Source organism: Zonotrichia albicollis, chromosome 24 (genome assembly GCF_047830755.1).
Source record: "Zonotrichia albicollis isolate bZonAlb1 chromosome 24, bZonAlb1.hap1, whole genome shotgun sequence".
In the NCBI taxonomy this organism is placed as follows: domain Eukaryota; kingdom Metazoa; phylum Chordata; class Aves; order Passeriformes; family Passerellidae; genus Zonotrichia; species Zonotrichia albicollis.
Window position 1 is genome coordinate 395,277 of NC_133842.1, and position 15,656 is coordinate 410,932.

Below are 15,656 nucleotides of genomic sequence, written 5' to 3' on the forward strand. Positions count from 1 at the left end.
CTGATGGGCAGGAATGGCGTGAGGGAACTGGGGCCGTATTGGGAACACTGGGGAGCCATTGTGGTCCAAACTGGGAGTACTGGGAGAGGCTCTAGGTCCATACTGGGAGCACTGGGAGGGACACTGGGAGCACTGGGGAGCCATTGTGGCCCAAACTGGGAGCCCTGGGTCCATACTGGGAGCACTGGGAGGGGCAGGGCCTGCTCCCCTCACACCATTCCCGCCTTTTTTGTGGCCACGCCCCCTCAGATGATTGACACACTGGTGGGCGGGAATGGCGTGAGGGCATCGGGGCTGTATTGGGAACACTGGGGAGCCATTGTGGCCCAAACTGGGAGTACTGGGAGAGGCTCTGGGTCCATACTGGGAGCACCGGGAGGGCCATACTGGGAGCACTGGGGAGCCATTGTGGCCCATACTGGGAGTACTGGGGCCATACTGGGAGAGGCTCATGGTCCATACTGGGAGTACTGGGGCCATACTGGGGGAGGCTCTGGGTCCATACTGGGAGCAGTGGGGCCATACTGTGAGTACTGGGAGAGGCGGGGCCTGCTCCCCTCACACCGTTCCCGCCTTTTTGTGGCCACGCCCCCTCAGATGATTGACACACTGGTGGGCGGGAATGGCGTGAGGGCACCGGGGCCCTACTGGGAACACTGGGGAGCCATTGTGGCCCAAACTGGGAGTACTGGGAGAGGCTCTGGGTCCATACTGGGAGCACTGGTTCCATACTGGGAGCACTGGGGAGCCATTGTGGACCAAACTGGGAGCCCTAGGGTCATACTGGGAGCACTGGGAGGGGCGGGGCCTGCTCCCCTCACGCCATTCCCGCCTTTTTGTGGCCACGCCCCCTCAGATGATTGACACACTGGTGGGCGGGAATGGCGTGAGGTTACTGGGCCCACACTGGGCCCACCCCGGTAACACCGGGACCAAACTGGGAGCACTGGGAGAGCACCGGGACCATACCGGGATCACCGGTCCCGCTCCCCTGACCCCTCACCTGTCCCCCTTCCGCCTCAGGTGAGTGACGCCCTGGGGGGCGGAGCCGCCGCCATTTCGTACCAGCGCGGGGCCGGGGCTCTGCTGAGGGCGCTGCTGCTGCTGCCGTTCGCTGCCGCCCTGGGCGGGGCCGCGTTCTTGGCCGCCGGTAACTCCCTGCCCCGGGACCGGCGGCGGGCACGGAGGGAGGCCCGAGGTGAGAGAGGGGCCCGGAGGGAGGGAGGAGTGAGAGGGATGGAGGGGATGCGGGGAGAGACTGAGGGGGAATGGAGGGGATGAGGGGGGAATGGAGGGGATGAGGGAGAGACTGAGGGGGAATGGAGGGGATGAGGGGGGAATGGAGGGGATGAGGGAGAGACTGTGGGGAAATTGAGGGGATGGGGAGAGACTGAGGGGAATGGAGGGGATGGGGGAGAGACTGAGGGGATGAGGGAGAGACTGAGGGGAATGGAGGGGATGGGGGAGAGACTGAGGGGATGAGGGAGAGACTGAGGGGAATGGAGGGGATGGGGGAGAGACTGAGGGGGAATGGAGGGGATGAGGGAGAGACTGAGGGGGAATGGAGGGGATGGGGGAGAGTGAGGCCTGGAGGGAGGAAGGGACTGAGGGGAATGGAGGGGATGAGGGGAGAGACTGAGGGAAATGGAGGAGATGAGGGAGAAACTGAGGGGAAATTGAGGGGATGGGGAGAGAGGAGTGAGAGGAATGGAGGGGATGAGGGGGGAATGGAGGGGATGAGGGGAGAGGAGTGAGGGGAATGGAAGGGATGAGGGAGAGACTGAGGGGAATGGAGGGGATGAGGGCAATGGAAGGGATGCGGGAGGGACTGAGGGGATGAGGGAGAGACTGAGGGGAGAGAGACTGAGGGGAATGGAGGGGATGAGGGGAGAGACTGAGGGGAATGGAGGGGGGAGAGCGGCCCTGAGGGAGGGAGGAGTGAGGGGAATGGAGGGGATGAGGGGAGAGAGACTGAGGGGAATGGAGGGGATGAGGGAGAGACTGAGGGGAATGGAGGGGAGAGAGTGGCCCTGAAGGGAATGGAGGGGATGAGGGAGAGACTGAGGGGAATGGAGGGGATGAGGGGAGAATGGAGGGGATGAGGGAGAGACTGAGGGGAATGGAGGGGATGAGGGGAGAAAGACTGAGGGGAATGGAGGAGGAGGATGACAGGGAGAGACTGAGGGGAATGGAGGGGGGAGAGCGGCCCTGAGGGAGGGAGGAGTGAGGGGAATGGAGGGGATGAGGGCAATGGAGGGGATGGGGGAGAGACTGAGGGGATGAGGGAGAGACTGAGGGGAATGGAGGGGAGAGAGCGGCCCTGAGGGAGGGAGGAGTGAGAGGAATGGAGGGGATGAGGGCAATGGAGGGAATGAGGGGAGAGACTGAGGGGAATGGAGGGGATGAGGGAGAAACTGAGGGGAAATTGAGGGGATGGGGAGAGACAGAGGGAAATGGAGGGGATGAGGGAGAGTGAGTGGAATGGAGGGGATGAGGGGAGAAAGACTGAGGGGATGAGGGAGAGACTGAGGGGAATGGAGGGGATGAGGGGAATGGAGGAGGAGGATGATGGAGAGAGACTGAGGGGGAATGGAGGGGATGAGGGGAGAGAGACTGAGGGGAATGGAATAGAACTCCCCTAGAACCCTCATGGAACCTTCCAGAAACCCCATAGAACCTTCCAGAACCCACATAAAACCCCATAGAACCTTCCAGAACCCCAATAAAACCCCAATAGAACGTCCTAGAAACCTATAGAACCTCAGAGAACCTTCCAGAACCCCATGGAAACCCCACAAAACCCCATAGAACCTTCCAGAACCCCCATAAAACCCCTATAGAACATTCTAGAAACCCATAGAACCTCAGAGAACCTTCCAGAACCCCATGGAAACCTCACAGAACCTTCTAAAAACCCCATAGAACCTTCCAGAATCTACATAAAACCCCATAGAACCTTCCAGAAGCCCCATAAAGCCCCAATAGAACGTTCTAGAAACCCATAGAACCCCATAGAACCTTCCAGAACCCCATGGAAACCCCACAAAACCCCATAGAACCTTCCAGAACCCCCATGGAAACCCCACAGAACATTCCAGAACATTCCGGAACGTTCCCCACAGGGCTGCCCCCGGACGGTGACGATGATGACGATGATGATGATGATGATGGTGGTGACCACTGCAGTGACCACCGCAGTGACCACCGCAGTGACCACTGCAGTGACCCCGCGGCCATCGTGGTGCCGCCCGCGGCCGGAGGCCGGACACGGCGAGTGCCCGTGGCCCACGTGCTGGCCTGAGAGTGACCGCTGAGTGACCATTGAGTGACCACAGAGTGACCACCTGGGAGTGACCACAGGCTGGCCTGAGAGTGACCGCTGAGTGACCATAGAGTGACCACTGACCAGCTGAGAGTGACCCATGGAGTGACCACCTGAGTGACCACTGAGTGACCATTGAGTGACCGCTGAGTGACCACCTGGGAGTGACCACAGGCTGGCCTGAGTGACCAGTGAGTGACCACTGACCAGCTGAGAGTGACCACCTGAGTGACCACTGAGTGACCACCTGGGAGTGACTCACAGAGTGACCTCATGCTGGCCTGAGAGTGACCAGTGAGTGACCACTGAGTGACCACTGACCAGCTGAGAGTGACCCTGAGTGACCACCTGGGAGTGACCCATGGAGTGACCATGGAGTGACCACAGGCTGGCCTGAGTGACCACTGACCACTGAGCGACCACTGACCAGCTGAGAGTGACCACCTGAGTGACCACTGAGTGACCACTTGGGAGTGATCCATGGAGTGACCACAGGCTGGCCTGAGAGTGACCACTGACCACTGAGTGACCACCTGGGAGTGACCACCTGAGTGACCACATGCTGGCCTGAGAGTGACCAGTGAGTGACCACTGACCAGCTGAGAGTGACCACTGAGTGACCACTGACCACTGAGTGACCACGTGCTGGCCTGAGAATGACCATGGAGTGACCACTGACCACTGAGTGACCACCCAGGAATGGCCACTGACCAACTGACCATCCAAAAATGACCGCAGCTGTGGTCACTCATGGAGAGTGGACAATACAGAGTGGACACTGGAGTGGACACTGACCATGTGCTGGCCTGGAATGACCAACTGACCATCCTAAAATGACCACAGCTGTGGTCACTCATGGAGAGTGGACACTGGAGTGGACACTGGGAGTGGACACTGGAGTGGACACTGGAGTGGACACTGGAGTGGACATTGGAGTGGACATTGCAGTGGACACCGGAGTGGACACTGACCATGTGCTGGCCTGGAATGACCAACTGACCATCCAAGATGACCACAGCTGTGGTCACTCATGGAGAGTGGACACAGGGAGTGGACACTGGGAGTGGACACTGACCATGTGCTGGCCTGGGAGTGACCAAGTGACCAACTGAGAGTGACCACAGCTGTGGTCATTCATGGAGAGTGGACACTGGAGTGGACACTGACCATCTGCTGGTCTGAGAGTGACCAACTGACCATCCAAAAATGACCACAGCTGTGGTCACTCATGCAGAGTGGACAATACAGAGTGGACATTGGAATGGACACTGATCATGTGCTGGCCTGAGAGTGACCAACTGACCACCCAAAAATGACCACAACTGTGGTCACTCATGGAGAGTGGACACTGACCATGTGCTGGCCTGGGAGGTGACCGAGTGACCACCCCAAAATGACCACAGCTGTGGTCATTCATGCAGAGTGGACACAGGAGTGGACACTGAGAGTGGACACTGGAATGGACATCGGAATGGACACTGGGAGTGGACACAGAGTGGACACTGGAGTGGACACTGACCATGTGCTGGCCTGAGAGTGACCAACTGACCACCTAAAAATGACCACAGCTGTGGGTCACTCATGGAGAGTGGACATTGGAGTGGACACTGGGAGTGGACACTGACCATGTGCTGGCCAGGGAGTGACCGAGTGACCAAGTGACCATCCAGAAATGACCACAGCTGTGGTCACTCATGGAGAGTGGACACTGGGAGTGGACACTGGAGTGGACATTGGAGTGGACACTGACCATGTGCTGGCCTGGAATGACCAAGTGACCATCCAAAAATGACCACAGCTGTGGTCACTCACGGAGAGTGGACACTGGAGTGGACACAGGAGTGGACATCGGAATGGACACTGGGAATGGACACAGGAGTGGACACAGAGTGGACATTGGAGTGGACACTGCAGAGTGGACATTGGAGTGGCCACAGAGTGGACATTAAACTGGCCATTAAATGGACACTGACCACCCCAGGGGTCACTTTGGGTTCCAATTTTTGGGACCCCGCCCTAAATTTTGGGGTTCTGGACCCGATTTTGTTCCCCCAGGACCCAAATTTGGGGTCCCCAAATTCAAATTTTGGGGTTCTGAACCCAAATTTTGGGGTTTAATCTCAGATTTTGGGGTCCTAAATCCAAATTTTGGGGTCCAAAATCCAAATTTTGGGGTCTCAATCTCAGATTTTGGGGTCCTAAATCCAAATTTTGGGATCCCAAATCGAAATTTTGGGGTCTTAAACCCAAATTTTGGGGTTTAATCTCAGATTTTGGGGTCCCAGCCCCAGATTTTGGTGTTCCAAATTCAAATTTTGGGGTCCTGAACCCAAATTTTGGGGTTTAATCTCAGATTTTGGGGTCCCAGCCCCAGATTTTGGTGTTCCAAATTCAAATTTTGGGGTCCTGAACCCAAATTTTGGGGTTTAATCTCAGATTTTAGGGTTCCAACCCCATTTTTGGGGTCCCAAATTCAAATTTTGGGGTTCTAAATCCAAATTTTGGGGTCCTAAATCCAAATTTTGGGGTCCTGGGCTCAGATTTTGGGGTCTCAACCCCAAATTTTGGGGTCTTAAACCCAAATTTCGGGGTCTGTAATTTAAATTTTGGGGTCCCCAACCCCATTTTTGGGCCCCAGTCCCACATTTAGGGTCCCCAAATTCATCTTTTGGGACCCCAGACCCATTTTTGGGGTCTTAAACCCAAATTTTGGGGGTCCTGGATTCAGATTTTGGGGTCCCAAACTCAAATTTTAGGACCCCAGCCCCAAATTTTGGGGTCTCAGACTCAGATTTTGGATCCTAAGCCCAAATTTTCTGATTCTGACCCCAAATTTTGTGACCCCAGCCCCATTTTTAGGACCCCAGCCCCAAATTTTGAGACCCCAACCCCAAATTTTGCAATTCCAACCCCAAATTTTGAGACCCTGGCCCCATTTTTGGGACCCCAGACCCAAATTTTGGTACCCAAACCCCAAATTTATGGACCCCGACCCCAAAATTTGTCATTCTGACCCCAAAATTTGGGACTTTGACCCCAAATTTGCAATTTTGACCCCAAATTTTGTCATTCCAACCCCAAATTTTCTGATTCTGACCCCAAATTTTGGGACCTTGACCCCAAATTTTGAGACCCCAACCCCAAATTTTCCGATTCTGACCCCAAATTTTGAGACCCCAACCCCAAATCTGGGGACCCCACCCCATTTTTAGGACCTTGACCCCAAATTTTGTGATTCCAACCCCAAATTTTGGGACCCCGACCCCAAATTTTGCAATTCCGACCCCAAATTTTGGGGTTCTGATCCCAAATTTTGGGACCCTGACCCCAAATTTTGAGACCCCAGCCCCATTTTTGGTACCCCAACCCCAAATTTTGCAATTCCAACCCCAAATTTTGGAACCCCGACCCCAAATTTTCTGATTCCGACCCCAAATTTTCTGATTCTGACCCCAAAATTTGTCATTCTGACCCCAAATTTTGCGATTCCGACCCCAAATTTTGGGACCTTGACCCCAAATTTTGCAATTCCAACCCCAAATTTTGGGACCTTGACCCCAAATTTTGGGACCCCAGCCTCATTTTTGGGACCCCAGACCCCAAAATTTGTCATTCTGACCCCAAATTTTGAGACCCCAGCCCCATTTTTAGGACCCCAGCCCCAAATTTCGGGGTCCTAGCCCCAAATTTTGGTACCCAAACCCCAAATTTTACAATTCCAACCCCAAATTTTGGGGTTCTGACCCCAAATTTTCTGATTCTGACCCCAAATTTTGGGATCCCAGCCCCAAATTTTGAGGTTCTGGATTCAGATTTTGGGACCCCAGCCCCATTTTTGGTACCCCGACCCCAAATTTTGCAATTCCAACCCCAAATTTTCTGATTCTGACCCCAAATTTTGAGATCCCAACCCCAAATTTTAGGACCCCGACCCCAAATTTTGCAATTCTGACCCCAAATTTTGGGGTTCTGACCCCAAATTTTGAGACCCCAACCCCATTTTTAGGACCCCGACCCCAAATTTTGCAATTCCAACCCCAAATTTTGGGATTCTGACCCCAAATTTTCTGATTCTGACCCCAAATTTTGGAATTCCGACCCCAAATTTTGGGGTTCTGATCCCAAATTTTAGGACCCTGACCCCAAATTTTCTGATTCTGACCCCAAATTTTGGATTCTGACCCCAAATTTGGGGACCCCACCCCGTTTTTAGCACCCCAAACCCCAAATTTATGGACCCCGACCCCAAATTTTGCAATTCCAACCCCAAATTTTCTGATTTTGACCCCAAATTTTGCAATTCCGACCCCAAATTTTGAGACCCCGGCCCCTTTTTTGGGACCCCGACCCCAAATTTTCTGATTCCAACCCCAAATTTTGCAATTCTGACCCCAAATTTGGGGACCCCAGACCCAAATTTTGGGACCCCAACCCCAAATTTTGCAATTCCAACCCCAAATTTTGGGGTTCTGATCGCAAATTTTGGGACCCCAGCCCCATTTTTAGGACCCCGACCCAAATTTTACAATTCCAACCCCAAATTTTGGGGTTCTGACCCAAATTTCGGGACCCCAGCCCCATTTTTGGGACCCTGACCCCAAATTTTTGGATTCCAACCCCAAATTTTGGGGTTCTGATCCCAAATTTTGGGACCTTGACCCCAAATTTTTTGATTCTGACCCCAAATTTTGAGACCCCCACCCCAAATTTTGGGGTTCTGATCCCAAAATTTGTCATTCTGACCCCAAAATTCAGGACCCCGACCCCAAATTTTGCGATTCCAACCCCAAATTTTGCAATTTTGACCCCAAAATTTCCGATTCCAACCCCAAATTTTGGTACCCCCGACCCCAAATTTTGGAATTCCAACCCCAAATTTTGCAATTTTGACCCCAAAATTTGAGACCCCGACCCCAAATTTTGCAATTCTGACCCCAAATTTTGTGATTCCAACCCCAAATTTTGAGACCCCCACCCCAAATTTTGGGGTTCTGATCCCAAAATTTGTCATTCTGACCCCAAAATTCGGGACCCCGACCCCCAAATTTTGCAATTCTAACCCCAAATTTTGAGACTCCGACCCCATTTTTTGTACCCCGACCCCAAATTTTGCATTTCCAACCCCAAATTTTGCAATTTTAACCCCAAATTTCGGGATTTCCCCCCCCCCCCAATAAAGCCCCACCCCCCCGGGTTCCTCTCGCGCTTTTTCCGCCCCTCCCCCCCCCCCTCCCCCCCCCGCCCCTCCCCCCCCATTTCCGGCCGCAACTTCCGGGGTGGGGGAGGGGCGGGGGGGGGTGGGGGAGGGGCTGCGGATTTTGGGGTGCTCGAACGGCAGCAAAGCAGGTTCGGGGTTTGGGGAGATTTTGGGGGATTTTGGGGGATTTTGGGATTTTTTGGGGATTTTTTGGGGGGTTTTGGGGGTGGGGGAGGGGCGGGATGGTCGGGGGACCCCAAAAATTTGGGGGTTTTGGGGGGGTTGGGATAAAAAATTTGGGGTTTTTGGGGGGGTTTGGGACACCAAAATTTGGGATTTTTGGGGGGGGGTTGGAACCCCAAAATTTGGGGTTTTTTGGGGGGTTTGGGATAAAAAATTTGGGGTTTTTGGGGGGGTTGGGACCCCAAAATTTGGGGATTTTTTTTGGGGGGGTTTGGGAGCCCTGGGACCCCAAAAATTGAGGATTTGGGGGTTTGGGACCCCAAAATTTTGGGATTTGGGGCCTCAGATTTTGGGGTTTTTGGGGGATTTGGGACAAAAAATTTGGGATTTTTTGGGGGGTTTGGGACAAAAAATTTGGGATTTTTGGGGGGGTTGGGGACCCCAAAATTTGGGGTTTTTTTGGGGGGGGTTGAGACCCCTGGGACCCCCAAAATTTGGAGGATTTTGAGGGTTTGGGAACCCAAAATTTGGGGTTTTTTTGGGGGTTGGGACCCGCAGGATCCCAAAAATTGGGATTTTGGGGGGGTTTGGGGGCCCCGGGACCCCAAAATTTGGGATTTAGGACCCGAAATTTGGGATTTTTGGGGGGGTTGGAACTCCTGGGACCCCAAAATTTTTAATTGGAACCCCAGGACCCCAAAAATTGGGAGTTTTGGGGATTTGGGAGTCCAGATTTTGGAATTTGAACCCCTGGGGACCCCAAAAATTTGGGGATTTGAGATTTAGGAGGCCAAAATTTGGGATTTTGGGGGGTTGGAACCCCTGGGACCCCCAAAATTTGAGGGGTTGAGACCCCAAAATTTGGGGATTTTGGACCCCAAAAATTTGGAAATTTGGGGGATTGAAGCCCCGGGGACCCCAAAAATTGGGGTATTTGGGGGGGTTGGGACAAAAAATTTGGGGTTTTTTGGGGGGGAGTTGGGACCCACAGGACCCCAAAAATTAAGATTTGGGAGTTTGGGACCCCAAAACTTGGATTGGAGCTCTGGGACCCCAAAAATTTGGGATTTAGGAGGCCAAAATTTGGGATTTTGAGGGGGTTGGGAGCCCTGGGACTCCAAAAATTTTGGGGTTTTTGGGGGGGTTTGGGCACTAAAAATTGGGGTTTTTGGGGGGTTGGGACCCCAAAATTTGGGGGTTTTTTTGGGGGGTTTGGGAGCCCTGGGACCCCAAAATTTGGAGGGTTTGGGACAAAAAATTTGGATTTTTGGGGATTTTGGGGGGTTTGGGACAAAAAATTTGAGATTTTTGAGGGGTTGGGACACCAAAATTTGAGGTTTTTGGGGATTTGGGGCCTCAAATTTTGGGGGTTTGGGAGCTCCTGGAACCCCAAAATTTGGGAAATTTGGGGATTTGGGGTTTAGGAGGCCAAAATTTGGGATTTTGGGGGTTTGGGACCCCAAAATTTGGGGATTTTTGGGGTTTAGGGCCCCAAAATTTGGCGATTTTGGGGATTTGGGACCCCAAAATTTGGGGTTTTGGAGGGGTTGGGACCCCAAAATTTGGGATTTTTTGGGGGGATTCTCTCGGGATTTTTTAAGGGTTTTGGGATTTTATTTTTGGGGTTCCATTCGGGATTTTTGGGTTTTTTTCTGGGTTTCCTTTGAGATTTTCGGGTTCTTTTGGGTTCTTGTTTTGGATTTTTTTGGGTTTTCCTTTGGGATTTTTGGGTTTTTTTGGGATTTTAGGGATTTTTTGGGTTGGTTTTGGGTTTCTTTTGGGATTTTCGTGTTCTTTTGGGATTCTCTCAGGATTTTTGGGTTTCCTTTGGATTTTTTGGGTATTTTTGGGTTTCCTTTGGGATTTTTTGGGTTTTTTTTTTTGGGTTTCCTTTGGGATTTTCGGATTCTTTTCGTGTTTTTTGGGGTTTCCTTTGGGATTTTTGGGGGTTTTTTTTGGGTTTCCTTTGGGATTTTCAGGTTTCCTTTGGGATTTTCGGATTCTTTTTGGGTATTTTTGGGTTCTTTTGGGTTCTTCTTTGGAATTTTTTGGGTTCCTTTTGGATTTCTGGGTTCATTTTGGGGTTCTTTTGGGATTTCTTTGTGTTTCCTTTGGTATTTTCGGGTTCCCCTTGGGATTTTCGTGTTCTTTTGGGTTCTTGGGTTTTGGGTTTCCTTTGGATTTTTGGGGATTTTTTTTTTGGGTTTCCTTTGGGATTTTTGGGTTTCCTTTGGGGTTTCTGGTTGTTTTGGGGTTTCCTTTGGGATCTTTGGGTTCATTTTGTGTTTTTTTGGGTTCTTTTGGGTTCTTCTTTGTATTTTTTCGGGTTTCCTTTGGGATTTTCGTGTTCTTTTGGGTTCTTTTTTTGGGTTTTGGGTTCTTTTCGGGGGGATTTTTTTTGGGGGGGGGGATATTTTTTTTTTTTAAATTTTTTTGGGATTTTTGGGTTCTTTTTTTGGGTTTCCTTTGGGATTTTCGGGTTCTTTTCAGGGATTTTTTGGGATATTTTTGGGGGGAAATTTTTTTTTTAATAATTCCGGTTCCATTGGGAGGTTTCGGGGTCTCCCCTCCCCCATCCCCCATCTCCAGCCCCTCCCCCCATGGAGGCCCCGCCCCCCCTCCAGCCCCTCCCCCCCCATCTCAGCCCCTCCCCCCCCCCATGGAGGCTTTTTAGGTTCTTTTTGGGGGATTTTTTGGGAAAATTTTTTTTTTTTAATATAAAATTTCGGTTCCATTGGAATTTCGGGGTCTCTCCCCTCCCCCCCGCCCCTCCCCCATCTCCAGCCCCTCCCCCCCCAATCCATGGAGGCCCCGCCCTGGGCTCTTTTGGGTTTCCTTTGGGATTTTTGGGTTCTTTTGGGTTCTTTTGGGTTCTTCTTTGGATTTTTTTGGGTTTCCTTTGGGATTTTTTGGGTGTCCTTTGGGATCTTTGGGTTCATTTTGGGTTTCCCTTTGGGATTTTTGTGTTTCCCTCGAGATTTTTTGGATTTCTTTGGGTTCCCTTTGGGATTTTTGGGGTTTTTTTCGGGTTTCTTTTGGGATTTTCATGTTCTTTTGAGTTCTTCTTTGTATTTTTTAGGGTTTCCTTTGGGATTTTTTGGGGGATTTTTTTGGGTTTCCTTTGGGATTTTCGTGTTCTTTTGGGTTCTTCTTTGGATGTTTTTGGGTTTCCTTTGGGATTTTTTGGGGATTTTTTTTGGGGTGTCCTTTGGGATTTTCATGTTCCTTTGGGTTCTTTTTTGGGTTTCCTTTGGGATTTCTGGGTTCATTTTGGGTTCTTTTGAGTTTCCTTTGGGATGTTTTGGGTTTTATTTTTGGGTTTCCTTTGACATTTTTGGGTTCTTTTCAGGGGGATTTTTTTTGGTGATTTTTTGGGGAAATTTTTTTTTAACAATTTCAGTTCCATTGGAGCTTTCGGGGTCTCCCCTCCCCCATCCCCCATCTCCAGCCCCTCCCCCCCCATGGAGGCCCCGCCCTGGGCGCTTTTGGGTTTCCTTTGGGATTTTTGGGTTTTTTTTGGGTTTTTTTTTTGGGTTCCCCTCGGGATTTTTGGGATTTTTTTTGGGTTTCCTTTGGGATTTTCGGGTTCTTTTGGGTTCTTTTTTGGGTTTTGGGTTTCCTTTGGGATTTTTGGGTTCTTTTTTGGGTTTCCTTTGGGATTTTTGGGTTTTTTTTGGGTTTCCTTTGGGATTTTCGTGTTCTTTTGGGTTCTTTTTTTGGGTTTTGGGTTTCCTTCGGGATTTTTTGGGATTTTTTTTTTGGGATTCCCTGTGGGATTTTCATGTTCCTTTGGGATTTTCGGGTTTCCTTTGGGATCTTTGTGTTCATTTTGGGTTCTTTTTGGGTTTCCTTTGGGGTTTTCGGGTTCTTTTCAGGGGGATTTTTTTTGGTGATTTTTTGGGAAATTTTTTTTTATATAATTTCGGTTCCATTGGAGGTTCCGGGGTCTCCCAGCCCCTCCCCCTCCCCCATCTCCAGCCCCTCCCCCATCTCCAGCCCCTCCCCCCCCATCCATGGAGGCTTTTTCAGTTCTTTTTGGGGATTTTTGGGTTCCCCTCAGGATTTTTGGGTTCTTTTGGGTTTTGGGTTTCCTTTGGGATCTTTGGGTTCTTTTCGGGTATTTTTTGGGTTTCCTTTGGGTTCTTCTTTGGATTTTTTTGGGTTTCCTTTGGGATTTTTTGGGTTTCCTTTGGGATCTTTGGGTTCATTTTGGGTTCATTTTGGGTATTTTTGTGTTTCCCTCGGGATTTTTTGGGATTTCTTTGGGATTTTTTTTGGATTTTTTTTTGGGTTTTCCTTTGGGATTTTCGGGTTCGTTTCAGGGATTTTTGGGATCCCCTCGGGATTTTTGGCTTCTTTTTGGGTTTCCTTCGGGATTTTTTGGGTTCTTTTCTGGGGGATTTTTTCAGGGATTTTTTCGGGGATTTTTTTTGGGATTTTTTTTTTTTCAATAATTTCGGTTCCATTGGAGCTTTCGGGGTCTCCCCTCCCCCATCTCCAGCCCCTCCCCCCATGGAGGCCCCGCCCTGGGCTCTTTTGGGTTTCTTTTGGGATTTTTGGGATTTTTTTGGGTTTCCTTTGGGATCTTTGGGTTCATTTTGGGATTTTTGGGTTCTTTTGGGTTCTCCTTTGGATTTTTTTGGGTTTCCTTTGGGATTTTTGGGTTCTTTTCGAGGGGATTTTTTTTGGGGGGGGGATTTTTTTTTTTTTTTTTTAATAATTTCGGTTCATTTTGGTTTCTTTTGGGTTTCCTTCGGGATTTTTGGGTTTCTTTTGGATTTTAGGGTTCGTTTTGGGTTGGTTTTGGGTTTCCTGTGGGATTTTTGGGTTCTTTTCAGGGGATTATTTTTTGGGTGATTTTTTTTTGGGGAAATTTTTTTTTAATAATTTCGGTTCCATTGGAATTTCGGGGTTTCTCCCCCCCCCCATCCCCATCTCCAGCCCCTCCCCCCCCTCCAGCCCCTCCCCCATGGAGGCCCCGCCCTGGGCGCTGCTGCTGCTGCTGCCCCTCCCCCCCCTGGTGGCCTCGCTGTGCGCGCGCTGGCGCCGCCCCCGCCGTGAGTGGGGGAGGGGAACGGGGGGGGGGAGGGGTCCTAAAGGGGAATTTGGGGGGGATTTATGGGGGGTTTGGGGGGATTTAGGGGGTCCTAAAGGGGATTTGGCGGGGTCTGAGAGAAACTGGGGGGGATTTTGAGGGGTCCTAAAGGGGATTTATGGGGGTTTTGAGGGTGTTTAAGGGGATTTGGGGGATTTAAGGGGGATTTGGGGGGTCCTGGAGGGGATTTGGGGGGAAATTGGGGGGATTTTGGGGGGGGTTTGAGGGGGTTTGGGAGGGTCCTAAAGAGGATTTTGGGGGGGATTTAAGGGGGGATTTAAGGGGGATTTTTGGGGGGTTTTGGGGATTTTGGGGGTTCCTGGAGTGGATTTGGGGGTGTTTGGGGGTTTAAGGGGGATTTGGGGGTTTGGGGGGTCCTAAAGGGGATTTGGGGAAAAATTGGGGAATTTTTGGGGGGGATTTTGGGGGTGTTTGGGGGATTTGAGAAGGTTTTGGGGGGATTTAGGGGGGAATTGGGGGGATTTGAGGGGGTTTTGGGGGGATTTGGAGGGGTTTTGGGGGGGATTTGAGGGTGTTTGAGGGGATTTGAGGGGGGGTTTGGGGGTCCTAAAGAGGATTGGGGGGGGTTTGGGGGGATTTGGGGGGATTTAAGGGGAGTTTATGGCAGTTTTGGGGGGGATTTGGGGGTCCAGAATGGATTTGAGGGGGGCTGAAGGGGATTTGGGGTCTTTGGGGGGTCCTGGAGTGGATTTGGGGGATTTGGGGAGATTTTGGGGAGATATGGGGGGATTTGGGGGTCCAGAATGGATTTGGGAGGTTTTAAAGGGGATTTGGGGGATTTGAGGGGCGTTTATGGCGGTTTTGGGGTAAATTGGGGGGATTTGGGGGTGATTTGAGGGGTCCTAAAGGGGATTTAGGGGGTCCTGGAGGGGGTTTGGGGGGATTTGGGGGGAAATTGGGGGGAATTGAAGAGATTTGGGGGGATTTAAGGGGTCTGGAGGGGTTTTGGGGGGAAATTGGAGGAATTTAAGGGGGATTTGGGGGGATTGAGAAGTCATAGAGTGGATTTGGGGGGTCCTAAAGGGGATTTGGGGGAAATTGGGGGGATTTAAGGGGGGTTTGAGGGGATTTGGAGGGGTTTTGGGGGGAAATTGGGGAATTTATGGGGGGATTTATGGGGGTTTTGAGGGGATTTGGGGGTCCAGAATGGATTTGGGGGGGACCTAGAGGGGATTTGAGGAGGATTTATGGGGGTTTTGGGGTAAATTGGGGGGATTTAAGAGGGATTTGGGGGGGTTTGGGGGGTTTTGGAGTGGATTTAAGGGGGTTTAAGGGGAGTTTATGGCGGTTTTGGGGGGGTTTGGGGGGAAATTGAGGGGATTTATGGGGGGGTTTGGGGGGTCCTAAAGGGGATTTGGGGGGTCCTGGAGGGGATTTGGGGGGAAATTGAAGGGATTTGGGGGGGATTTGAGGGGTCCTGGAGAGGATTTATGGGGGGATTTGGGGGGATTTGGGGGAGATTTAAGGGGGATTTGGGGGTTTTGGGAGGGAATTGGGGAATTTTGGGAGGGTCAGGGGGGTATTTGAGGGGTCCTAAAGGGGATTTGGGGGGGGATTTGGGGGGTCTGGAGGGGTTTGGGGGATTTTGGGGGGGATTTAAGGGGGATTTGGGGGGGTTTGGGGGGTCCTAAAGGGGATTTTGGGGGGGAAATTGGGGGGATTTAAGGGGGATTTGGGGGGAATTTATGGGGGTTTTGGGGATTTTGGGGGGCTCTTGGAGTGGGTTTGAGGGGATTTGGGGGGAGTTTGAGGGTCCTAGAGGGGCTTTGGGGGATTTGAGGGGAATTTATGGGGGGATTTGGGGGTTTTTAAAGGGGATTTGGAGGGGATTTAAGGGA

General features: G+C 51.3%; 1 protein-coding gene across 6 annotated transcripts in view; it reads left to right on the forward strand.

The window, feature by feature from the left end:
* LOC141731686 (protein spinster homolog 1-like) overlaps positions 1-3,494 on the forward strand; it is a 28,305-nt gene extending 24,811 nt beyond the window's left edge. For all 6 annotated transcript variants that reach the window (XM_074558128.1, XM_074558129.1, XM_074558126.1 and 3 more), the window contains 2 exons: positions 1,024-1,198; positions 3,123-3,494. In XM_074558128.1, coding sequence (XP_074414229.1) covers positions 1,024-1,198; positions 3,123-3,301 — 354 coding nt within the window. In that variant the 3' untranslated portion in view covers positions 3,302-3,494. The remainder of the gene's footprint in view (positions 1-1,023; positions 1,199-3,122) is intronic.
* The last annotated feature ends 12,162 nt before the right edge of the window (positions 3,495-15,656 follow it).